Consider the following 27,448-nt stretch of genomic DNA (forward strand, 5'->3'; position numbering starts at 1 on the left):
GACGTACGCTGCCCAGCAGCTGCGAATGAGTCGCTTTGTAGGACAACGTAAAAACTTTACAGAAACGCGAAGAAAAAATTAGATTCGGTAGGAACAACTGGAAGGCTAGTTAGATCATATGTAAAACAGGGGATGAAATACCGGGCGAAGAACAAAGACATTAAGAAACAGATACCGCAGGTCAAGCGCTGATCTTCTCAAATCTGCACCACTCTACGAACAGTAGCCGGTACCGCTGAGCTTCAGCACGCTGTTTTAGTTTTGCGTACCCATACACGTGGACGTGAGAATCATATCATGTTCATTTCACCGAGATTCAACATGTGGAGTTGTTGTTTGCTGGCCCTGTGCTTCTTACGGACTATACAAGCCGGATGGTGTCTTAAACGTAAGTGCAAATGAGGGCGTTGCTGAAAAAAAATATTTTTGTTTGTTTACGCTTGTACCCTAGGAAACCAATGAAAAAGGAAGTCACAGTAATTATAACGGGCCTTATTTGCAGTTCTTAAGTGTACTGTACAAAAAAGTGGAAGAAAATACGACTTGCCGCTGGTAGGGACCAAACCGATGCTCCATCAACGAGGCCTTCATTAATCAATTCCCCTTCCTTAGTGCATTCATAGCTACGGTCCCCTGCCGGCATAATTGATGCCTTCTGGTGGTGCGCGAGGGTTTGCAGTAAACGGTCAGCTCGTAAAAGTGTCACGTGCTGCGTTAGGCCAGTTGCCAAGAACAAGAGTGTTTGATACCCACCGTCAAGTTGTCGATGCTCAATTGGTAGAGCATCGGGCGTGTTATTTGAAGGTTGCAGCTTCAGTTTTTGCCGGCGGCAAGTTATCTTTTCGTCCAGTTTAATTCCTTTACATTTACAGCGTAATTACTATCATACAAATAAATGACCGCAAATAACGTCACCTATATCTTTCTTCAACTGATTGTATGTTGGTATATCATAAAAGATTAGTTTAAAACGAAAAACAAGCCCATAAATTCCCTTTCCTTCATACTCTCATACTCAGTGTTTCTGGGACATTGCTTAATTTGGGCAAGCGAACATGCCTCAAAGCACATTTCATCATGTCCGAGAGATGAATTCATTTTTTTTTTGAAACCATTTGAAATAAATGAAATCATTCTGCTTTTGCAAAAGTTTTTTACAGACAAAAGACTTTTAGAGACGACCTTGCGAAACCCGCTGCCGGTATATGCACCCTTCGTGGTTCTCGTGGTCGCAAGCACTTCTTCCTACCCCGGAGCTTCTATCGTATCTAAAAAGCACGTTTTGATTGTTGCGCCATTCGCTCGGTGGTTTACTCCAATTGTTGAGCATTACTGGCAAGGACAACGCATATTTTGTAACGCACGAAATCAAGAATTCAAATTTACTCATTACTCAATGTGCAGGTGAGAATATACGAAACCAGGCGAGTTGTCTTACAAGACACGTCTGTCTATATCAGTTAAGAAGGTACTTCCTATTTAATGCAAGCGCTGTAACATCCGAGGTACACATTGACTGCTTCACTGTCCCTACAGAGCATGATTTTATGTACTTATGCCGAAAAATAAAAGATCATCATTCGACATTGTAAGGAACAGTGTGAGCGTATACCACCTAGCGGGCGCCCAGCTATTTTATTCAAACGAAATAAGGATATAGCAGGCATAGGTTGTGATTTGTGCATACCGTACTTCGAGTATAGTTAAAGATCTCACTAAGCAAAGCTTCGTCAATTGTTTATAGCGCAGGAAAGGTTTACGAGGCAGGTTGGAATTGGTGTTGGGAGCCACTAACTCTCGCCCTATTAGAATTACATTATAAACTTTTCAATCCTGGACCCTAGATTGTGATAGGCAATGATGGTGTGCTAGGCAAATACTCTTTCAGAGGACATGCTGTTGGTCTGGAAGGTGTTTGCTAACCTGTGTTCTGTGTGTCAATGTCGTTGTGCCTTCGAACGGCATTATGACGATTTCAAATGCACGTTGTGAGAGCGCTACGAGAGAAAGCATAAGAACAAATGTTTAAAACAACTGCATATTCTTTAGCTTCTTAAGAACCTTACAAAACTTGTCGATCAAGACTACATGAATTGCCCTCGAGGAAGGACCCCTACACTACAGGATCGGGGCTGCCACAGGACAGCAACCATATCAAAAGAATGGTCACGAAATAATGTAATGGTAGCGGCTCCCTACTTGAATGTTCTGTATGCCATTCCAGTGATTCCTCAAGTTTTCATACAGATTCCACACAGAGCTTATATGTTTTATATATTTGCTATATATTCTCATAAGAATTTAACACAAATATACTCAATCATTGGAATGAATCACGGTTCAGAAGGGCTATATCCTGAAATGCTCTTTACTTGACAGCTACTAGAAGTGTCTCCCATTAACAAAAGTTATGTTGCCCTTTTTGCAGTACCGGAAGCACTGGACGTTGTTTACCCACATCTCATTGAAAGTCGCAACGAGGCCGGCCAAAAAGTCATCAAAGTGACCAACAATATCACGTTGAACTTAGAGAAAAGCTCTGTAGTAGGAAAACAGTTCTTACTACGTACATACCAGGGCGACATTATGGAACATAACTATGTGAGTATACGAGATGATCTTCAGGTGAAGAAACGGCAGTAATACATGCCAATTAGGTTTCACGTAATAAACTAAACAACTAGATTTGGACGGCTATAGTTAAGCATAGTACTAATGCCAAGTGCTTGCAGCTAGTGTGCAATTTATTTCGTTTTCTTTATTTTTGCCTGTAACATCCCAGAACTCTATATAATGAGGTGTACCATTGAAGAACATAATTATTGGTAAAGTTATTGGTTAAACCAATTATTATTGGTTTACTGGTGAGAAAACCAGTAAACAATATGAACAACAGAACAAGACGCCGAAGTGACGTGAATCAAACCGCTTACAGTGAGAAAGACTATACAATCGGCGTTTACTTACACGCATGTTGGGATATTTTCAAGCGCCACGAAACGGAACGAGGACAGCCGCTACAACTGGAGTGTACCATGAAGTATTTGGTGGCTGTGAAATTGTTCGACAAACATTGATCTTTTCTTACATGGGATTATTTTCTAAGTGCGTTTCACAGAGCCACCCTGTATTTACCAAATTACTAATTCCCACCACCAGCGCACTTAGCAAACGGTGTGTGACATATGTGTGCTATACAAAAGGATGATTTCAGTAGCCATGAACAAGTTTATTTCGAGAAAACAGAGAATTGATGAAAACAACAGCACTTGTAATAACACGACATTTTTCTATGTGTTTTGCAGCTTGACGGAGAATTATTAGAAGAAAATCTTTACCACGACCTTAACCTTTTTGCCTCCGTAACTGTTTCTGAAAGCGCGGGATTGACGGTGGTGAGACTTCATTCTTATTGCAATGACTTTCAGCTAGGATCCAGATCGATATCACAAGGCAGAGTACATCTTAAAAATGTCCGTTGTGAGCTGAAGTTTCAAAGTTGGGAGGTATTTAAATGATCAATCTCTTGGCTTTAGCAGCATGTTGAATTGGCAAGCGCTAGCTAACCTTTCATAGTATTGTTAACCTTTCATCGCACAAACCATTAGGAACATCTGCTGCAGATTGTCTAGATAATTTGCTTTGGTTAAGACTAAGGTTCAGTTGCAATGACGCATTTGGAGCAGTCGATGGACTCCGCGAGCGAGCAATTTAATTCTGGCTAGAGAAACGCTCAAACACAAGACTAGCATGCAACCACCACCACTTGAGCAAAGCGGAAGTTCTGTCTTCCGGTAGCAGGATTACCTAGAATAATTAGTCTGTGATCATTTGTTTCTGATGGTCACTATCAGGACAGGTCACTTGCGCCTAGCCACCACCATTGCTACGCTGTATAGAAATTTGGTTGATTGTGCTTTGAAGCCAAAGCATGGAGCAGGCAGGCGTTGTGCCCCTTTAGATGGCAGTTGTCAGCCTCTTCCCACCCTATTTCCTGTGTGTCTCGTGCTTTTTTGTCAATGTATACAACGCAAGAATAATATATTAATATAATAATAATTGCAGTGGCTTAGCTCGGCTAAGCCACTGCAATTTTTTGTTACAACACGGATGCGAGAAAATTATCTTGTGTAATTAGGACAACAAATGTATCTTGTACAATAGGGAAATACGTCGCTGCGTTAGGATTTTGTAGTGAATAAAGAGATGTCTTCTAACAAGAGAAATTTCTGTTCTTCTGATGGCAATTTCTTTGTGATGTTCAACTGGGATGTAAATATTTTAATAGTATAAGCTAGCTTTATAGAGGATTGTGCTTTAATGTTGGTAATTGTTGAGTTGTTGTTCCTTATTTAACATAGCAAGTTAAGCGAAAAGAATGTATGCCCATAATAAGACTAGGCTGAAACTTTTCGGATAACCAGCGAAAGCTTAAAAGAAAGAAAAATATTACAAGCCGTACCTGAACACAACGTGAAGAATATTGACTCCAATGATTAGCAAAACATAATAGTGAATATAGATAATCTCCTCAAAATTCCACAATATAATTTTCATGTCCTTTCAATAAAGTAACGTCAGGCACTGCTATAACAACGAGATCTATCTCAGTTCCACTTTATTCCGCACATATTGACATTGATTGAGTTACTTCTGCAAATTTTAATTATACTTTATGCGGGAGGAGGTCCTTGCTAACAAACTGTTGCAGAAGCCTCTTCTTAAACTGGACTTATCACTTTTTTATGCTTACTGTGTACACCAGCGCTTTCTTCTATATATATTTCACAAACACAGAATGTACATTACTAAACAGGTTTTGTTTTATTAGGAAGGCATAATAGGCCAGAAATATGGCATAAAGCCTTTACTGCCGCAAGAAAGAACGACGCAAGGGAACATTCCTCATATGATGTACGCGCTCACCGAAGATAAATTTCAAAGGGACAGTAAGTACACTTCCATTATTGCAACATGGTTTTCCCCGCCGCGGTGGTCCTCTGGTTCTGATGCACGACTGCTGATTCGAAGGTCACGGTATCGAAACCTGGCACCAGCGGCCGTATTTCGATGAAGGCAAAATGCTAGAGACCCGTGTGCTTAGATTTAGACATATATTAAAGAACCGCAAGTCAACATTTCGGAGCCCTCCACTATGGCGTCTCTCATAAACACATCCTGAGTTTGGTACATCCAAACAAAACAATTAATAATCGTTATGGCATGTTTGTGTTACGTATCGCTATTCCTTTGTTATGTGTGTAACAAGGTGCCATTGCTATTTTAGCGAAAATATGGATGCGCATGCATACCGCATCAGATCTCATGGTTATGTGTCTTTCTTCATAACGCTCTATCACGAACAATACTTTCACTGGGAATCTTGCCAGCGTTCGCATATATTCGCGTATGTGTTCACTGCATGTCTTCATTTTGTAATGTACTCCTTGGCCGTTTTTCTTTTGCTCGAATTGCAGCACAACATTGTATGTTGTTTTGTAAAACTTTATTTGTTCCCACTCCTGTAAAAACCCCCTCTTGGGGTTGACAGCATTCATAAACAAACGAACAAACAATAGACAGCACCCCCTTCTATTTAAATATACAGGATAGCAAAGCACACCTTGCAATGAGATATTTTGTAGCCGTCAGTTAGAGAAAAAATTACCTCCTGAAATTATGTGACGATGAAGAAGCTGTGCTCACTAACGAAGTAAAGTCTAGAAACAAGCCTTTCAGAAACAGTTAAAATATATCATCAGCATCGGCGAATACCCTAACACGGGTATATCAACAGACGCACTAAATAGCACTTCACTGCCAAGCACAAGGCGTAATCGTATCGCGACAAGGAAGGAGTTGCTGTTGTCATCGCCATAGCATTTATTATCGTTGCTGTCATCATCGTTGTTTTTACAGTTCCTGTTATAAAATGCACGAAGTGGCAATTCGTTGAACACTATTAGTCTAGTCAGAACTGAGCAAGGAACAAATCCGTGTGTCACTTGTCCCGTTAAACGGGTTGGCAATCGCCGGGCGGATTCTAAGGACTGGCGTCTCGGCCCTCCACATACGCACCACGAAAGCGCGGACAATTTAGAGTTGGTCCTTTGGTGCGCCAGCGAGCGTCGGTTGTGGTCCAAAGACCGAGTCAGAGCCGACAGTGGATAACACAAACGAAAACGAAAAAAACCCGCATTTCCCCGAAGGGGAGTATGAGGAAGTGCGAAGCACGGGGTGATGCTATGAGGGGGCGCGCGCGACTAAACTGCAGAGCCGAGCGAAGGAGACGGCAGCGAGAGAGCACGCGCCAGCCGACCCACGGAGGTCTGGCCGTTTTTAAGTGCAAAGCACTTTTACTGATGATGATGATCTGTCTTCCGAACTCGTTCCAAAGAACCCGCAACGCGTTCAACTTGTTGGCGGCGTTGCGCACGCCCGAGATGGGGCTCAGGTTGTTGTCGAACCACAGTCGATCGCACACCGCGCAGCTATATCCAAAGCTGCGGTCCAGGAAGTCTCGCTTGAAGCGCGCGTCCGGCCGATCGAATTCGAGGGCCCGCGCTCGCTCACGCATCGCGCGTCCCCGCGCCAGATCGGCTTCGGGGTGCTCGGCTCGCTTCGCACGCTTTCGTTCGGCGTCTCGCCGCCGGCCTTCATCACCACAGGCAATGCGCGGGGCGCGCGCAGCCACGGAGCGGAGGGCGGAGCGCGCGCAGTCACGTGGGGCGTGACGTCGCTGCGCCGTTGCTACAGACGCTCCTCTCCGCTCCTCGCGCCGTTGCTATGGGACGGCGGATTCAGGGTCGCTTATAAAGTGCATTCGCACTTAATATATTCTCCGTTAAGGCAATACCAATATGACAAACACGTGCACACTCGGCTAGTGCCAGTTACAACTTCACAATATAACTCGGATGGTGTTAACACAACGGGAACTATGCAAACAGATCACACGCTACAAATTCAATCTCATGCATTACATCTATTCAAGGACAGTTAAAGTCCTTAATATACAATGGCGTATCCAATCCACAATTCTTGGACGGTAATCGAATGCTTCTCTTCAAGGAAACACTCACGCACGCCAACTCCAGCGGTGTCTGTCGCAGTTCAATCGTCGTCGTAACTAGTCACGGCTCACACGGCGTCGTCCTCTAATTCTTCCAGATCGCCGATCAACTGACCGCACACCATCATAACCACGTCTTCTTTGGCTAACGGAGCCAAACTCAGCATAACTTCACCATCTCCGAGCCGACTGACTGACTCACTCCTTCTCGACGGTCTCCTGTCTGCCTGACTGGTCATCGTTTGCACGCTTTCATCCCTTCTCCCCCGGTTTCTAGAAGCGTCGGGAGGTTTATTCGGCGTGCAGTACAGCCAAGGCTGAGGATAGTTCGAGATTTCTCTCGCCGGTTCTACGCGCGGCGGCGTCGCTCGGTGATGCGTCCCCCCTTCCTTCTAGAAACATCCAGGCTTTGCCGGGCGTTTGATCGGGTTGTCTGCGTCTGGCTCGAGTGGGTGAGGAGGATGCGGCGCGTCAGCGCCTTTTGATGTTTGGTTTTAAATGCGAATGCATTTCTTAGTCGGGGGTTGTCCTGCGTCCCTGGCCGGCGTGCGCACAGGTGTTATCTCTCCGCGCGCGCTCCTCCTTGCCCCTAGCAACAGCTGCGCCGCGCCTAGCAACCGGAGCAGGTGGTGAGCGGCGGAGGGTAAGGGAGAGGATGGGCGCGCGGGTGTGTGATGGCGCTCGCATCGCGGAGCAGCGGAGGGTAAGGGAGAGGAGTGTACCCGGTGAGGGCGCTCGCATCGCGAAGCTCGGTCGGCGGAGAGAGAGCTCGGGCGCTCCTCCTCTCCGCGCTCGGACCTATATATATCATGGTGGTAGCGCGCGCTTTGGTGTCTTGATAGCAATGGAAGTCGGTGCAGTCGAATCTCTCGCGACAACGATACCACTAGGACGAAGTGTAACACAATGCAACTCGAGCATTACGCCTCTACGTGCACACTCTCGTCTCTCTTCATTAATTAATCGCACACTCATCGGGTGCACGCAAATGAATTCGCATTTCCTCACGATCCCCTTCGGGGAGGTGCGGCTTTTTTTCGTCGTTTGCGCTTCTTGGGCGAGCGGCTCGCGCCGTTCTCTCCTGCTGCTGTTTGAAAGCGACCGCGCGCGCGCTTTATAACCTTTTGTGACGCCGTGTTTTAGCGCTCCACAGTATCTCTGTAGAAAACTCTATATTTACACCTCATTATAATGACGCCTAACCAAAGCTACCTTGTCCAACCTCTATGATTTTGGTGAGGAGACTTTAGAGGCAGGTTTTACGGACACCAGTGTAGCCTCTCACCGCTCTTTTTCTCGCCTTCTTGTCACTGGTATTGCCATCTCACCATTCTAAAGTGAGATTCCGTTGCTGTGACAAATCCCAATTACTCAATATATTCGCCGAATCACTCAGTGTTCAAAGCTGGTAAAGAAACTGTCAATTTAAGACACCAAAATGTTTTTTTTATTTTATTTATTTATTTATTTTGTTACCCTCAATCGCCGAAGCTTTACAGAGGGGAGTGGGTTACAACATGAAAAATACAAAACAACGAAAAAAAAAACGTGCTATTTTATACATGAACAAGACTAAAGCAAAAAAACCGGCGCGGGTCATTTCGCTGCAGTAAACTTCGGGTAACAATGAAAATTGCACCACCTCGCAAACGTGCTTTCCTTTTAACCTTGACCTAGCCAACGATAGTAATTTCGAGATCATTGCTCTTAGATTTGTATTCGGAATGTTCCGCTCCTCAGCACATTTTGTTATGTTGAGACTAACTGAACGTGCTCAAATGTCTCCCCGATGCTTTATGCTGAAACACTGGGGCTGTCTCGCTGAGCAAACGTGACCGTAATTGATCAGGACGTGACATTCTAGTGACCGCCATATCATAAAAACCTCATATTACCGGTAAACAAGAAGGTATTACGGCGGCAGCCAGAGCGCGAGAAATATTTTTGCGGTTGACCATGCTCAGTTCGTGAGAACATACCATGGCGTCCGGCAGAGTGCGTTGTCGTATAATGCAGTGAGGTTATTACTTTTTCTTGCGTCTTTATTTCGTTTCAACTTTAGCGCGTGTACATTGTTTCAGTGTCGCTAATATTAGTAGTAACAACGTTGTTTTTATCGGCGTTATCCTGTTGTTGTTTTCTTTTCTTTTCAATAAAGCAATTACATGCAGTTGCGGTTATTGCTGCAGCAAAAGCCTCTGTAGGAGAAGATGGTAGCTTGGATGTCACTTGTAATACCTTGTTTTTTTTTTCTTTTGCGACCGTCATCTTGATGGCTACGCGTATTGTGGCTATTTAGGCTTTACTGCCAAAATATCAAAGGAGCAACTTTTCAAAGGAACACCGAGAGAACATTTCTTCAAAACGTTCAGGGCACGCAATAAATAGAAGAGCATGCTGCTTACGTTCATAATTATCATTTGCCCGAAATATTCCTTCCAAGCAATTATGATGATCTTTGATTAACGCTCTCATTTTAGCGGTTTAGTAATATTATCCGCAACGTGCCCCCGTAACGTATTGTGGGCAGTGCATTCTATTCAGTTTGTACTTTCCACATCTACAAATTATAAAATCATTTTTCACCTACAACTGCTTTTTTTCCTGTGACTGTACACTGTTAATTTTTCCCATATCTTCCTAGCTTTCCGCAGGCCAGTGAGTTCCTTCGTTTCGTCCAGGCACAACGTGAACCAGAGTAAGTCACTAGCACTATTTGATGATTTGCAGACTGCAGTACACCTATAAAGATGGCCTGAGTAATGTGCTAGATGTAGCTAGGAAACTAGACACTTTTCGGCCGAGAGTCACATACAACGTAAGAATGCAGGAGAGGCCCCTGAAGGTGGCCGAAGCGTGAACTCCCCGACTAGATAACCAGCTTCACTTGAGCTCTCCTCAACGTTCTCCGACGACAGAGTAACCTGCCTTCCTACTGGTGAGGTCAGTCTAGACAGCACCTCCTGTTCTTTTTTCAGTGCCAGTCAGATGTACCCGATTCAACCGCTCTCTACCCTCTCAAGTCGTCCTTTCCTACCCTCCCCAGTCGGCTAGCCTTTGCGCCTGCTTTAAGTTCATGGGGAAGAGATCCCTTTAGGTGGCGCCACATGACGCAAGTGATATTACGTAATTTTTAGTCAGCTGTGTTCTCATCTGTGAAAAGATGTCTTGCATCCCTCGTGATCACTATGTTGCCTGTCATGCTGGTTCTCCAAGACACGCGGTGTTTTGAGATGATGCGTCTCCGTTCGTAGCGTTACGCGCTACCAACGGCGACGTGTCACTGCTGCATGTGCTGCCTGTAAGATGTGCCACTCGAGCGCTGTGAGGCTGCCGAGGTAGTCCTTCTAGCTACAAATGAAGGTATACGACGGAAAAGCCCTAACGGACGCATGGTGTAGGAGAGGGATCCCGCGGCTACCGCAGCTCAACAGGAATGCTCTCAGACGCAGGTGTGACGAAAGCAGTCGTACGCTTTAGGTGGCGTCGCATCAAGACAACTCCATCAATTAGGACGGACCAACGGCTCCTATTGAAAGATAGGAGTGTTTGCAATGTCATTGAATTCTAGAGAACGCGGTCATTGGCGCATGTACAGTCGCAATCTTTTTGAGAGTGAACACGAGATCGCGTGGCTATACGAGCTCCCAGCGCAGCTAAGCGGCGACAGCGGGAAGCATTGCTCATGCGTAGTGCGTCCGGCTTGCGAAAATTGTGCCGTCACGCTCATTGCGTCAGCCAAGGAAGCGCGTGTCGTCTGCTGCACTTCGACTGCAGAAAGAAAGCCGGCCGTGTGCTTCAAAGTGGTGACAATGTTGTACTTGCAATTACGTTCCACACGATTCACGAATAAACTTGAAAATATGATCTCGTTTGCTGGCGTTCTCAAGAACATCGTTGATTTGTAGCTGGGCGCTTTCCCTGACGCACATTTTGTGTTCCAACATGACCTGGCGCCGGTACACACTGCAAGAGGTGTGAAAGAGCACATATAAAATCATAGGATCACTGTGCTCTTCTGGCCGGCATGAACATTCGTGAAAATATGTTCGAATATACATAAAAGCAGCCATGGTGCGACCCCTGTTAACATGGCGAGTGCGGACGAACTTCATGTAGCTGTTCGCGATGAGTGGGAGAATCTTCGAGCGCATCATAACTTTGTGCTAGCGCTGTACTCGTCACCACCACCCACTATAATGGCAGCAGTGCTTTTTGCAAAGCAGGACATGACAAAATAATTGTAACATGACAGAAAATTATAGCGCTTTACTTATACTACTTCCTAATTGTATTTTTTTTTGTGAAACATGCGCCAAATAATAGCTCGGATGTTTGTGTTTCTTTGCCTGTTCGTTGTACGACTACAAGAACACGAGAAAAGAAAAAAAAAACGAAAACGAAAAGGTGGAACGCCAGGCATAAGAAGCACATTGGTTGAACTGAAAGCATCAAAATTTTAGTTTTCTTCATACGATCACCACCAAGGCCGGAAAACAGCAAGCAGACGACACACGAGCGCTTCGGTGACGTGATGCGCGCGAAGGGAAGCTACCCTGCTTGCGCATGCGCGCCGATACTGTACGTGTCGCCTGACGGCGCTGGTTATGCAGAAAGCCACGCTCTCCTGTGTTCACCCTCAAAAAGATTGCGACTGTACATGTTCATCCGCCTTGGATGAGAAAATTTCGTTTCCTTTTGGCTTTATCTAGTGCTTTACTCAGGACCTGATTTAGTGCGTAGTGCTGCGCAATTTTGCTATGTTTAACGTCGTGTCTCTTACCCAATTTCCAGGACCGCCAGACAAGATAATCTTGGAGCTTATAATTGTTGTGGACAGTGCTTTCCGACAACAATTTAAATCAAAGCTGGAGCTGCTGGTGTATCTTATGATAACAGTTAATTCCGTAAGTTTCATCCGTCATTTTTTATTATATATTTTGTCGGCAGTGCTTTCAGCAGATGCAGTCATCGCCCGCACGAGGAATAATTTGTATAGAAGGCAGTCACCTCTTAATTTTTCATTTGTCGCGAGTCATATAGGTTTCGTACAAAATGCTCTATTGAAAGAAGGTTAACTCACGTTTTTCTTATTTTCGAGCAGGTGAACATAAAGTACCTCACAGTGTCAGACCCAGAAGTAGAGATAAAATTTTGTGCTCTCGAAGTCATTAACGTAAGCAATTGGAGCAATCGCTGCACTAACATCTGACATGTCTATTGTTCGATGTATTCACACCATCGCTTCATTTCCAGCACAAAGTGGAAAGTAATTTTTTCGTGCGTAAAACATGGCTTCGTATAGAAGGCTTTGCTACCCTCCTTAAACTTGAAAGATACGTCAGATTTAATTATCAAAAATACTCGTCTTACGACGCACTATACCTTGTAACAGGGTGAGTAACACGCCACTTGCAATTATTATTTCTTATGGAAAATTATTAGTTCTCTTTAAGTTCGCAATTTCTTTCATTTTATTTGCGCAGCCTTGACATGGGATCTGACGGGATTAAAGGCTGGGAATCAGGACAACTAGGCAAGTCACACAAAGAGCTCTTCATTGCCACTGTGAAAATGTCTTTGGCAGATACATTGTTTATTTACGCAGGAACGCATCAGTCTAACTTTACGACTATTCATTGAAGAAAGCTGAAGTTTGTTAAAAATAGGCTATACTCCACAAAAAAAGAGAGAGAGACAGTAGTCTAGAAACAAGGCGAGGCAAAGCCTTTTTTGTTTTCTTTGCCAGCATGGTCTCGTTTTCCACTACGCCAGTTAAAATTATGGAAGAGCCGAAAACGCAATAATATAAAAATTGCTGCACTTTTACGTCCCAAAACGACGATATGGTCATCAGAAAGCCGTAGTCGAGGGCTCTGCAAATTGAGGCCAAGGGGTGTTCTTCAACGTTGACCTAAATCCAAGCACACAGGCCTCCAGCATTTTGCCTCCATCGAAATGCGGCCGCCGCTGCTAGGACGCGATCCCGCGGCCATCGGATCAAAAATCGAGCACGGTAACCAAACGACCACTGCAGCGGGTATCACGTATTTAAAAGGAGGCATCATTTTTTACAGCGAAAGCTGTTATGAGATCACAACAAGGGCCATTTTTGGCGCCGAAGTTGTCCACCGCCGCCGGTGTCCGTAACCACTATATCTCGAAATCAGAAAAAAAAAACGAAATAAGAAAAAAATTCAAGGATGGAACGAGGTTCGAACCTGGGCCCTCGGCGTGGAGCCCAGTGTTCTACCTCAGAGGCAAACCGGTGCTTGAAACTGCTTTGCAAAAAGACTCTATACAGGCTTCATGTCGGGAACGAACCATGTTAACATATGTAATGTAGCGTGATAGAAGAGTAAAACATCAACCAGGCGTCACACAATGCGAATTCTGTAACCAGGCGTCACACAATGCGAATTGCGCAACGAGATGGTTGTTCAATGCTTCCAACCCATTACAAAGGGCTCCGCCATAATTCTTCATCGTCATCAGCCACAGCATCAACAAAGTGTACATAATATCTTAGAGGTGCTTAGCGGGTGCCAAGGTTCTCCGCAGAATGACGAAAAATTGCATAGTGCCTGCTTCCATACTTCACAAAAATTATGATTTATAGCGTAGTGGGTTCCTGGCAAGTGCACTTCTATTGGTTGCCAAGGAAGCCCATAAGGCTCCCATGATCCATTTCCTCAGGGTCTCAATAAAGTTAATGCCCTCTCTCTATTGCTTTCTCACGTTAGCGTATGTTATAAAGCGTGGTGGGACAGTTCAATAAAGACCGGGAGTCACACAATGCGAATTACGTAACTAATGGGTCGTTTAACGATTCCAACCCATTACAAAGGACTGAGCCATAATACTTCATCGTCATCAATCGTCGCATGAACAAAGTGCATATAATGCCTCAAAGATTGTACGTCGCTTCTGCGCAGAATGGTGAATAATATCGTGGTGGGTGCTTCCAAACTTCACAAAAATTATGATTTGTGCCGTAGTGGGTACGTTGCTAGTGTAGTTTTATTAGTAGGCACAAGAGTGTTTATAACGGGCTCTAAAAATTCCGCTCTTCCAGCTTTCGCTCTCACTGTGCTGCGCTTTCCGCGCAGGCCTGGCGTTTTTTTATTTGTTTTTAGTATAAGAACTGCTTCAACAATTTTTTTTTTCTGACAACCACGTCATTTTGCTGCAAATATGACCGCTAAAGGTGATGCTGACTTACATGTAAGTGTTCGAAATAAAATATGCCGATATGGCAAGAACTGCAGGTGCTGAAAAAGAAAGTGCGTGCATTATATAGCCCTAAATTTTCTCGCTTAGAACCGTGAGTACTGTAAGTCTTCACAGAAGCAGACCTGTGGAACAAGGTAAATATTAGTAGAAACAACGTGCCTCGTACTATATGCGGCCACTTTAGCACAGAGGTTGTTAAGGAATGATTATTTTTACCGAACAATTTTGATAGCATACCAGGACGATAACGCAAGAAACTGTGCTATTGTCATTTTCTGATGCTTGAACTTGTTATTTTAGCATTATTATGTAGCTTCCTTAGTTTACTTGAAGTTTAATTCCGGGAAAACATATGACATAATTCCTCCACGGACACATATAATCTCAGTGAACTGTAGTATGTTCTAGGGATCGCATACATCGGAGGTGTCTGTTCGACTGAGAAAGTTGGCATCGGTGAAGACAAGAAAGATACATATGAGGGAGTTAGGATTATGGCTCACGAATTGGGACACATGTAAGTATGTTTATATTTAAATCATGTGCTGCAGAGCGAATTACACGCTTCCCATTTCAAATGGTACTCTGATTGTATAACTTTATTGATGGTGCGGTCAACGCGGCGCCAACATTGTACGGCGGAACCAACATAGGAAACAATCAGTGACGTAAGCACTGTTCGAACTGCTTAAATTCGCAAAACTACTTGCACGTTTGCCGGTGTGACAGTGTAGGATTGGGCCCGCTTCAACCATGGCCACAGCGTTGCAAATCATATTGAGCGCCTCTGTAATGTCATGAGCAGTATGAGAGGGAACACGCAACCGCATGGTGAATGGCCTCGAAACCCAATTCAATCTGCATTTGACTGATGCTGGCAAAAATAAAGTGGAAACAGTGTCGCTTTTCCGCAAACTGTTGTCACTCTTACCATGGGTCTGTTTTTACGACGCCCGAAATATACGAAAAAATAAGCACCTAATATTGTAGCCCCCGCGTAGGGCTGACGCGCAGCAAAGAGCAGTAACGTTTTTTTTCAATCATATTTTGGTGTGTCTTCATTTTATGTGTTTGACGCACCCACGCAGCGAATAAAAAAACGCTGTTTTTCGTGCAAACATACAACACAGCCACCCTTAACGTGGTATAACTATCGCATTATCGCTAGTGGCCCGTGGTACGTAATCAGCTGCCGTTTTTTTATCAGCACTGTCTATGCGGGAAGTGCCAATATTCAGTAGGAACAGGGTGCCCTTTCCACTCTTGTTTCCGACAGCGGTCAGCGCGAATCACACTGCGTAGAGTTCGAGCCTATTTGCCACATGGTTTTACCTCCAAGTACTGCACAAGTCGGCGCAGATCTTGGTTTCTCCACTGCTGCCCCGCAAGTCGTCTGCGCTTAAAGATCCCCGGAGGGTATCTCTATCTTGTTCGCCTTGACGCGGCGGGTCCAGTAGGGTCGCGGGACAAGAAGTCGGCATCTGAATGCTTTCGTGCCGACTCACCGTAGTTTGACGGGCACGCTAACCTCGTACGGAACATCACTTCCCTTAAACCGCCGTTACATCCTGATAGACGGAAAGCCTAGCCACAGTTATCCCACTAACCTTCGTTGCTCCGAACTGAGGTTGTCCACTTCAGTTAAGGAAGCTAACTAACAAAATGGCGCCACCCATGTCAGTCAGTCGAAAGCAGCGTAGCTCCGAATGGAGGCTGAAACTTCTTCCTAAAAGCAAGTCAACTGGCCTTTCTCACTGACAGAGACGCTGACACGCGAAACAGTTCGTCAAAGCCAACCACGCAGCCAAACACGGCGAACAAACTTATTAGAGCAACGGATTGTCTTAGTTTTCGCACCGACCGTAAGCAGACTTCGCCCATAGTTGCGAGACTAGTCCTTACTTAAGCCAAACATTGTCAAAACGCTTGATGGAATGCGCTCGGGGACTGCAGGTGCAAGGAGGAAGGATTTATTTTAAATTAATAGATTGTATTAGATAGTATATTTTAAATAAATAGACAGTGTAAACCCAGCTAAACGTTCATATTTTTAATCGCAAAACTGAGTGTCACATTACCTGCTTTACGGACCAAGACTAAGGACACCTTTTCGCGTGTAACATGTGCCAACTGCAGTGGGCACTAACTGCAGTTAACTTCGGTTAACTTGGGCTCGGCGTAACTGAGGTTAGCGTGCCCGTGTAACTATGGTATTAAACATCACGCTGACGACGTAATCTTACAGTCTGAGACTCCATCATTCTGGGCGACCAGAAGGGTCTTCTATGCTTTCCAGCAAACACAAGGCGTAATGGCCGCTTCCGACTTTGAAAGGCCTGCCATACACGTAGGGGCGAAACTTTGAAGTTGCTCGAAAAATGACAATGCATTCCTTTTTCTTCGTTGAATACTTGGATTAGGCTTTTGATATCGACTGACTTGCATAAGCAATGACCCTTTCAAGATCATCTTTTCTCTATACAAATATGGCGCCGAGCACTGCACTGCTCGCGTCGGTGTGCATAGTAATAGCTAGGCGATTTGCGAGCCAGCGGTTCGAGCGGGCGAGTGGAGAGGGCAGCGGAGTGCAGAACGAAGGGAAGAGTAATAGCTGAGCGACGCCACGCTTGTTTCAGCGGAGTGCTTTGCTGCGCCACCTATTGAACAAGGGTAAAGTTACTGTCGATCGAGCATAGGCTTTGCTTCGTGACATGCGGAATAAAATTGAAGTCACTGTAAAAAGAATATTGCAAAATACATTTTGTATGAGATATTATTATATTTATTGAAGGTGCCGACGACCGACATGCCGCTGCCGTTTGTGTTGGGGCTGCCACCTTGGTAGACGCTCGCATGCTGCTGCATGCTCGCATGCGTCTGAGGAGACGAAATGAGTGGGTGAGGGGCTCGCTCTCTAAAGACGCCAGCTTTCGCAGCGTGCCCGGCATGCGCAGTTCGCCTCTCCGCTCGTCTGCCGGGCGTGCAGGCTCGAAAAACCACCCAAGTATTACTCTCAAATTTCAATGTCTGCTTGCTCATGAAAATGACAAAGAACGGACGTCGACCGCAGGCGTTGTTTTGGCTTCTCAAATAATTGAGTTGAATAGTTTCTAATTGAAATCGACGTAAAGTTTCATCAGGACTGTAAAGAACGAGCGGATGCGAGAAGAGTTTTTCACGAGGCGTCTACTATAGACTCGAAGAACAAGAAACCGGCGCACTTGTTTCCTGTTGAGAGGCTGAGGAAAATACGTTATGGCTTCAGTCTCATGAAGGTGTGGATGAACTCCCGAATGGCTGATGACGTGTACTAGGACATTTAGTTCTTCGTAGGATAAATGACACATTTTTGGTTTCAAAGTGAGTCCGGACGATTTGGTGACTCGTAATACTGTCTCAGACGCCTAAGGTGGTCATCGAAATTCTCATCATATAAAGACATTTTGACTCAAGTAGACAAAACAAGACTCCTATTTTAGGCCTGCCAATATTGTATCCATTACGAGCTGAAAGATCGTACGTGCCGAGCACAGTCCAAACGGCATATGACTTTCAAGGGTCGACTGCCAATGAGAAAGCCTTGTCAATGGTTAAGGCCATACGAAGGCAGTTATACACCCCAGTATTCTCTATATCATTTTCACATGTTCCCTTATTTTAGTTTTATTTTATTATGATGTGTAATCAAGCTTAAATCTACATCCTCATTGAACCTGACAATATTTTTAAACGTATTAGCCATTGAACATAACTCACAATCTTTGTTCTTTCAGTAACATATATACTCGCCAATATGTGTCCCACAATCTTAACCAGTATTAAGGCACGTCTTCATAAATATTGTCCAGTAAGTCGGATGACCCAGCTTTTATTAACCACATCTCAATGAAGCATTGAAAGATGTCTGTTTTCTTTCTTTCGTTTACTCTCCCAAACTAGATTAGGCTGTCCCCACGACAGCCAGCAATACTATCGTTTTTCGTCTAAGCAATGCCCTTGGTATGGAGGGTACATGATGACCCACCTCAAGAATAGCAGCAACGCCATGAAGTTCTCTACCTGCTGCAATGAAGCGATCACACATCTTGTAAGGTATGTGCAGCAGCATAAAGAACAGTAACAGCGCATTGCATTCTGCCAGAAAGCAACGCATGCGAATCTTTTTGCAGACCTCACAACCCGTGGGGATCGGCTTTGCCTATGCAACTTATTTAGCGGGTAATTGGCTCTTTGCCGACGCTCCTGCTTTTTATGAGCGTTACGAAATACACCAGCTCGTTTTTTTAAAACTCTTCACTACCGAAGAAGGATGTATATATAAATAGGCAAAAAAAGAGATGCTTTTTGCAGAATATTATATCACGTGGCTCCAAACTGTAAAAAAAAACTTTTGGACAGAATTTTCATTTACCAAAGATAAAGATTGGTATCGACGAACCTGGACCTAAATATGGATATGGCAAGAACACCTTCAACAAATATGAATTCTGGCTTTCACTGCTTAAAATGTTTTAAAGTGATTCCCAAGGACAAGTAGTATAACTTTTGCTCACACTATTTTATACTAAAGCAAAATATATTTGCGAAACTGTAAGCAATTAGGCCTAAACAGCCACAAGCTGCACGATCCGCCCATTATCACATTGGTCTGTTTGTGCACCAGCCGCCAATGTTGATTTTTCCTGCTGACTCTGAGTATGGGTGAAGGACACTCTGCGCTACAAATGCACGAGTTCTCAATGACACTGATTAGTTTGCCGTTATGTAATATGCTTCAGAAGTCATGCCCACAAACATGGACGCAGGTTGCGAAGAGGTTAAAGCTGGAATAATCTGTGGGGCGATAGCGGAATTGTGGCGGCTGTCGAAATAGTCTTTTTCAAGGAAATGGTTCCATTAGGTATTTACAAACTGTTTCGGAAACAAGCTTTGATTTTCAGGACGTTGATTAGAATTTCTGACTGGAATTTACCTGGGAAATGTCATCCTTAGCTAGTACTTAGTCGCTTACTACAACCGCTGTATAATGTTCGCTGATGTGAGCTGGTGTTCAGTATTTGATAGCAAATGTGAGTTGTAATTTTTATATTAGGTAATGTGTGCTATTGATAGCCATCCGCTGTTATAACATCATCTTAATAATTGAATTTCTTTCGACTAGTGTCCCATTTCTCTAGCCCTCCTAGAAACATGTCGCCGGTTTCGGTCTGCCTTATGTCTGCTTCTCGAAGCGAGCTCCGCACACACTTCCGAAATGCCACACGTTACAAGGGTGCCCTACATCTGTCGCCATGGCATTGAACTTAATTCCATCTCTGAGCGTCGAGTCCACAGAGAATTAGTCGTTCGGGGCACAAGCAATACAAAAATCTGGGGTCGCGTCCAACTGTGGCAACGTTGTTTCTTTGTGCAGTGGTGTTCCATTAGCGTATCATTATTACCGTTTTTTTAACACGAAAAACAAGGTGTTGTGTGTTGTCGTTAAATTCATCAACTCTTAAGTTTCAATGGTTGCGATTAAAACAAAAAAAGAAGGGGACCTCACAGTTCCTCTCTACTTCAGCGTTTACTTCGCATTTTATGTTTAGGAACGCAAGGTGATTGGGCGGCACATGACACTAACACCCGCACCAATGTATGCAACTGCCTGCGGGTACAGTGCCTTCTTGCTCCGTTATTATTATGATGCACCAGTATAACAACAAGCCCACACTAGAACCTTTAATGCACTTTTACGCTTTCGTATAGAAACATCTATTTTGAAGTTTCTGAGAGGGACGTGTGCATGCAAAATGTGTAAAATTCAATTCATTGTAAAACACACAACGAACTAGCACTCAGCAAGGCAATATATTTGTGAAGAGGGCATGCTTTTATAAACGCATGCGAAATTTTGACAATCCACTAATGAGTTACGGCGCGAATCACAACACGCCGTGACAGTTCAAAACGACACCTTTGGAATAAGAAATGTTAGAAATTTCAAATTTTGCAGCCATAGTGCTTGAGTGAGAATAAACGTGCGCCTGTATAGCAGGGAAATTAATCCGTGTGCGCATATTAGAAAATACCTAATAACGAAGTTCAAATGCGCCTGAGGCGATCAAAGTTAACGAAGAAATACGTAAGCCGAACTCATAACGTACGTGTGGCTAAATACTTTGTTTACCACAAGTTACCTCATAACGAGCAATTAACGCTGGAGAATCATTTCTACGAAGGTGTTAGATGCGTGGGATCCAGCAGATCCCACGCACTGCGGGAATCAATTCCATGCGAAGCATGTGCCGAAATTTTTTGCTTTGACCCAAGCGTTACGAGGTAGATGGACGTCTTTGTATTAATTGAGCGCATGCTGTGCTGACCGCATGTTGTGCGCTTACCAGGCAAGCCTAGTACACTCGTGCGTAGAAGTTTGCTCGTGGTCCGACGTAACGTCAGCACTCATGCTAGAGCATAGACACCAGTTTCATCGACACGAAGTGCACGCTGCGGTTTGATCATGAGCATATCATAAGGAGCAATCGCTGGCGTATGCGTAGAACGCTTGACTATAGGTTGCGGAGTCATAGTTGTAGATATATAATGTTTTTGTTTTTAAATTGATACTGAAGTGGATAGTCAACACTGCAGCCGCATTTGGCGCAGTTCTGAAATGACAGGTGTATAGGGTCTTTTTCTGAAGCACTTTGAAGCAGTGCGTGGCTCTGCGGTAGAATACTTGTCTGCCATGTAGAATGCCTGGGTTTGATTCCGGCTTGACCTGTGATTTTTAATTATCTGCTTCATCGGAATATTTCACCCATCGACAATGCCGCCGACGCCAGTACCGCATTTTCTGCGACGTGGTTTCCTTCATGATGTCGCGTCAAGATATTGGAAATCTCGGTTCACATTGCCTGTAAATCAAATGTGGTGCCACATACCCTGCATACCACGGGCTGCGGTATGCCGGTATGTGCCGCAGGTGACCAGTGGAAAAGAATTCAAGATGTACGCGACAGGAAATTCGTGTTCGTCGTACACGCACGTCCTCCTATACCAATTTTGTTAAATACCAAGTTAAGGAGACGACCATAAGAGCACTAAGACGACGCGGCCAAATAGATAGATAGATAGATAGATATATAGATAGATAGATAGATAGATAGATAGATAGATAGATACATAGATAGATAGATACTTTTTAAGAATTTTTCATTCGTTAAGAAATGCTTCGAATTTGAATGACCAGTCGAACCACAGGGCTTTTCTTTTCCATCTCGCTCTTCGCTGTCGAGATATGCGGCGTAATATCACACCATTCCTGACTTTCTGGCCCAAGTACTGATTGGTTACAAAGAACACAATTAGACAGTATTAAAAAACAACAATGTATATTTAGTAGTTTCCAGACTCACTGCTTTTCAAATTCTATTAGCGTTGAAAAACGCCAAACATTCATCACATCTGACTCTTTGTCCTCAGCGGGTTTGAACGGTGGTGGGACGGTGGTCACGCTGCTCGGCCACTGGCCCGAATGTTGCGGGTTTGATCCTCCCGTTCCGGTCGCATTTCGATGGAGGTGAATTGCTAGAGACCTCAGTACTGCGCGATGTAAGTGCACGTTAAGAACACCGATTGGTCAAAATTTCCGGAGCGCTCTACAACGACATGCCTCATAAACATGTTATGGTTTTAGCGCGTTAAACCCTAGACAATAATATTACTGCTACTCCTAGCTCTTATTTAGCCTGCAGATGACTCTCGATATCAGAATCGGGTAAGGCTTCTTTACAGCTCTCAAATGTTGGCTGAGGTATCAGTACACTTCTTGCACTTTCTTGGTAGATCCATACTACCTTACATTCAAAGAGTGCCCTCTCCATACAATACTTACCATATATTTTAAAGAAGTCTTACCCTACAAACAAAAGTGATTATTAACAGCGTACTTTACGTGATGTTGTCTGTTCTTGCAATTGTAGGTGTTTTTAGGAATACATTTTGGTGCGTCTGTATTAAAAAAACAATAACGCCTTAAAATGTTCTTCACATTCACAGAACAACGAACCTTAATTGCCTCAAGCTAGAAAACGCAATAAGAAACATAAGCCAAAAATATGACACAGATAAGCTACCTGGTGAAGTGCTAAGTAGGGACGAAGTGTGCCAACAATCATTTCCTGAAATTGACGACATTCGCTACGCAACGGCAAGTTTGTTTGTTTACTACGAGATATGAAGTGTTATATACATTAACAATAATAAATTAACATTTCAGTTCTTGGAGATTTGACATCTTGACACCATTTCCACAAATACTGGGTAATGTACCGAATTGTTGTACCGAATTTTGTACCGAATATGTTTTTCTTCAAAGTGAGGTATGAGGGTACAAAATATGTTACTCTCAGTGATGTTCGCACTGCCAAAAATGTTTACTGAAGTCAAGTGCGCGCTGCTTCCACAGAAGAAACTTGACAGCTGAACGTGAAGATCTCAACTAATGTGCCAGAGCAATGGGTTAGCTGAAGAAAGAAAGTGAATTACAGCATCCACCTTGTTGGCTTTTTTTAAAATAATCTACGTACCATATAAATATACGGTAGCACCGTATATGTATATGGTAGCGGAAGAGCTCTACAGAGATCTGTACAGCGGCCGAGACAGTCAGGATGATAACGTAAGAAGCAGTAATATCCCAGAGGAATCTGACACCCCACCAGTATTGACAGGGGAAGTAAAGAAAGCCCTAAAGGGAATGCAAAGAGGCAAAACCGCTGGTGAGGATCAGGTAACATCAGACCTGTTGAAACACGGTGGAAAGATTATGTTAGAAAAACTGGCCACCCTGTATACGAAGTGTCTCTCGACGGGGAGGATACCAGAATCTTGGAAGAATGCCATCATCATCTTGATCCATAGGAAAGGGGACATCAATGACCTGAAAAATTACAGGCCCATCAGCTTACTGTCCGTTGTCTATAAGCTATTTACAAAAGTAATTGCGAACAGAATTAAAACGACATTAGAGTTTCATCAACCAAGGGACCAGACAAGATTTCGTACAGGCTTCTCAACAATAGACCATATTCATACTATCAATCAGGTGATAGAGAAATGCGCAGAATGCAACCAACCCCTATACATAGCCTTCATAGATTACGAGAAGGCATTTGATTCGGTGGAAACATCAGCAGTCATGCAGGCACTGCGGAATCAGGGCATCGACGAAGCCTATATAAACATAATGGAAGAACTCTACAGCGGATCCACAGCCACTATAGTCCTCCATAAAGAAAGCGACATAATCTCAATAAAGAAGGGCGTACGGCAGGGAGACACCGCGTGTTTGCAGGAGGTTTTCAGGGTCCTAGATTGGGAAGAAATAAGGATAACAGCTAATGGAGAGTATCTCAGTAACCTGCGATTCGCTGATGACATTGCATTGATGATTAACGCAGGAGACGAATTACAGCTCATGATTACTGAACTAGATACGGAAATTAGAAGAGTAGGTCTGAAAATAATATGCATAAAACTAAAGTAATGTGGAACAATTTTGGCAGAGAACAGCGCTTTGCGATAGGTGGCGAGACACTGGAAGTTGTAAATGAGTACATCTACTTAGGAGAGGTAGTAACCGTGGAGCCGAACCATGAGAGTGAAATAACTAGAAGAATAAGGATGGGATGGGTTCATTCGGCAAGCATTATCAAATCATGAATGGTAGTCTACCACTATCTCTCAAGAGGAAGGTATACAACAGCTGCATCTTACCGGTACTTACCTACGGAGCAGAAACCTGGAGACTTACAAAGAGGGTTCAACTTAAATTGAGGACGACGCAGCGATCGATGGAAAGGAAAATGATAGGTGTAACCTTAAGAGACAGGAAGAGAGCAGAGTGGGTCAGGGAACAAACGGGGGTTAAGGATATCATAGTTGAAATCAAGAAGGAGAATTGGATATGGTCCGGGCAGGTAGCAGGTCGGCAGGATAACCGCGGGTCATTAAGGGTAACTGACTGGATTCCAATAGATGGCAAACGCGTGAGGGGGAGACAGAAAATTAGGTGGGTAGATGAGATTAAGAAGTTTGTAGGTATAACGTAGGAGCAGAAAGCACAGGACCGGGTTGATTGGCGGAACATGGAAGAGGCCTTTGCCCTGCAGTGGGCGTAGACAGGGTGATGATGATGATGATGATGACGTATACGGTGCATGACGGCGGCGACGGCGACGGCAAAATCCAGCAGAGACTGTGCATATAATTGCTATCGCCATAAAAGCTTCGCTTGCGGCTTGGTTGCGTATGCCTAATTAAATACAATGTGAGCGCTAATTTACCAGATAAAAAACACAGCCAGGTAGAAGCGGGAGTGACACTGCAGAAAAGATACAGATTAGCTTGAAAACTCTCCATGTGTTTATTCAGATTTTACAACGAAGCTGCATATAACGATGCCATTTGTAGCTCCACGAACAGTTACCCTCTCAACAAAAAGTGCCTCAGAAAGAGGGCAAACACCACGAGAAATTTGAGGACCACAAATAAATAGGATCTAATATGACGAAATAAATTATGTAACAATATACATATATATATTTATATATTTATATATATATATATACAAAGATACATAAGACTGAATTGCGGAAGAGTAACTTCGGTTGCCAAAATGTTATAAATATAAACGTAGATACGCTTTCATAGGAACAACTGTTCATTTTGTCGACGTTTCGACGGGAGTCCCTTCTTCTTCAAGACAAAGCATGAAGAAGACAGGGCTCCCGTCGAAACGTCGACAAAGAGGGTGGTTTAGGAAGGCGCATCTACGTTTATACTCATATATATATATATATATATATATATATATATATATATATATATATATATATATATATATATATATATATATATATATATATATATATATATATATATATTGTAGCGAACCGTTGGCACTGTCCAGTGGGTCACCCCCTTCGGCTTCTTTCAGAGAGAACGCAGCTCGTGCTGAGAGTTAGCCCCTGACTGTCGCTGTCGTGCATCGTCGCGTAGTGCCCGCCAATAAACGTCTTTACAGCACCACGAGCGGGTCATGGTAGGTATTGATGCATTCCACGCTGACAATCTCGCGCCCTCAGCGGCGCATGTGCGAAGATGGTTCAATGGATTCGATCAGGTAGTTTTCAGGGGATGTGCGTTCAATGACACGGTAGGGACCTTTGTAAGAGAGGCCAGTTGCAGTGGTAGGGATCGAGAACCATACGAGCGCTTAAGGGACGAACGTGGGCTCCGCAGTTGCGTCACCGCGAATGCTCCTATACCGCTCTCGGTCATGTGTAGTAAAAGTATTGGCAAGTTCGCGACACTCTTCAGGAAGTCTGGCTGTGGCAGAATTAGGCGCGCACTCAGATCGATCCGGCATGTATGGAAGGAGCTTGTTGGTTGTGTGCGACGGGTGCCTGCCCTAGAGTAAGAAAAATGGGGAAAAACCAGTAGTGCTTAAGGGGCGGTATTGTAGGTGTAGGTGACGAAGGGTAGAATGGCATGTTCATTGGTGTGATCGACGGCGACGTACACGAAGAGCATGTCGCCTGGCGTACGGTTAAAGCATTCGGTGAGACCATTCGTCTGTGGGTGGGAAGCAGTAGTTTTGCGGTAAGCATTGCAGTCCTTGAGAATGGCTTCCCCGACTTCCGACAAGAAGACACGGCCTCGTTCACTGAGCAGCTCCTGGGACGGACCGTGACGCAGCATGAATCGGTGGAGTAGGAAGGAGGCCACATCGCACGCTGTAGCCGCTGGGAGGGCGGCAGTTTCAACGTATCGCTTGAGGTAGTCTACAGCGACGATGGTTCAGCGGTTACCAGCGGACGTGAGATGGAGTGGTCACGTGACCTGTGTTAGGCTGAATGACGCCTACTACTACTACTACTACTACTACTACTACTACTACTACTACTGTGACGATGACGGTGCACAGGGTAGAACACGACAGATTCGCTGTAAACAAAAGCTAGAAGAGCAGCCGTGGGAGTCGAGAAATGTTATGAATTCGCTTATAAGTTTCATAAGTGCTCACTCCAACTTTTGTGTGATACGTGAAGTTATATTACAAGAAAGATTACAATTTGTTGTTGCTGAATTTCTCAATTACCGACCCATTGCAGCCAAATGAATTTTTCTGACTTGAAGTGCGGTTTTCCTTTTCAGGACAATTGCGTAGCAAAATGCTACGCTACCTGCTATTCTGAACGCAAGAACAAAACTCTCCACACACTCATGCCGGACCATACCCCATGCAACGAAACGAGTGTCGGAGGAATACAATCAGAAGATGTACGTTATCGATTCAATCACAAATTTTAATAGGAGCTACATTGGTTTGGAGGTTTGGTTTAGGTATTCTCAAAATCTGAGTGTCTGAGCCAAGTCTCGCCAACTTGCTTTTCAAGGCATACCTAGTTTAAAAAAAACATCTTAAGTGCGCATGCTAAGTCATTTTGGAGTGATTATATTTATGAACGAAGGAATATACTCTGCAATTAACTGTACCTGGACTAGTTCAACTGTAACTAACATCGAACAGTTGTTATTCTTTTACGTTACTCGTGGTTGCCAGGTTCGAAGGAAAACCATTTGTTATAAGAAATATAACACATGGTTATAACAAATAGGTATAAGAAGCACATGAAAAGTACTTGCATAAAATAACTACCGTGTGTTTTGTAATTGTAGTTTTAATACCGTTTCCAACATACTGTCCCAATTTACAGATTAAGCTCTTGTTGCCTGTTGTCGCAATCTTTCACCATGCAGAGTCTTAACTTAAATATTTAAAATAGGCCTTGTAGCAAGAATAGTCATAAGTTGAACGCGATGTTTTGTCACCTGGCAATAACTCCTGAGCATGCCGCCATTTAAGATGCAGGAAAAAGACATTGAACATAGCGCTTCTAAGAAGGGTGACTGCCGCAAAACGTTTGTGTGGCTGCATCCAGTAAGGAGCATGAATTGAAATCGCCATATCTCCAGAAACAAAAATCTTGAATGCTGTCATAAAGCTAGATACTTTCTACAGCTTGAGTGTGTTTGAAATTTTAGTGTGTTTAGCGCTAAAACTTGTAACAAAAGCCATTTTTTTCCACAACT

General features: G+C 43.9%; 1 protein-coding gene across 1 annotated transcript; it reads left to right on the top strand.

Moving 5' to 3' along the window:
* Positions 1-231: 231 nt before the first annotated feature.
* LOC119402098 (metalloproteinase-like) lies at positions 232-22,529 on the top strand. Its single transcript, XM_037669201.2, has 12 exons — positions 232-388; positions 2,429-2,601; positions 3,306-3,395; positions 4,832-4,949; positions 9,717-9,770; positions 11,867-11,979; positions 12,177-12,248; positions 12,329-12,468; positions 12,559-12,608; positions 14,714-14,822; positions 18,245-18,397; positions 22,349-22,529. The coding sequence occupies exons 1-12, from the start codon at positions 298-300 to the stop codon at positions 22,527-22,529; spliced, it is 1,344 nt and encodes a 447-aa protein (XP_037525129.2). The 5' UTR covers positions 232-297.
* Positions 22,530-27,448: the final 4,919 nt, after the last annotated feature.

Source organism: Rhipicephalus sanguineus, chromosome 8, assembly GCF_013339695.2.
Source record: "Rhipicephalus sanguineus isolate Rsan-2018 chromosome 8, BIME_Rsan_1.4, whole genome shotgun sequence".
NCBI classification, from domain to species: Eukaryota; Metazoa; Arthropoda; class Arachnida; order Ixodida; family Ixodidae; genus Rhipicephalus; species Rhipicephalus sanguineus.

Coding starts and splice junctions, on each gene's coding strand:
- LOC119402098 (XM_037669201.2), top strand. CDS start 298: ATGTTCATTTCACCGAGATTCAACATGTGGAGTTGTTGTTTGCTGGCC. Junction 12,249..12,328: donor GTGCTCTCGAAGTCATTAAC/GTAAGCAATTGG, acceptor CTTCATTTCCAG/CACAAAGTGGAAAGTAATTT. Junction 12,609..14,713: donor CTGGGAATCAGGACAACTAG/GCAAGTCACACA, acceptor AGTATGTTCTAG/GGATCGCATACATCGGAGGT.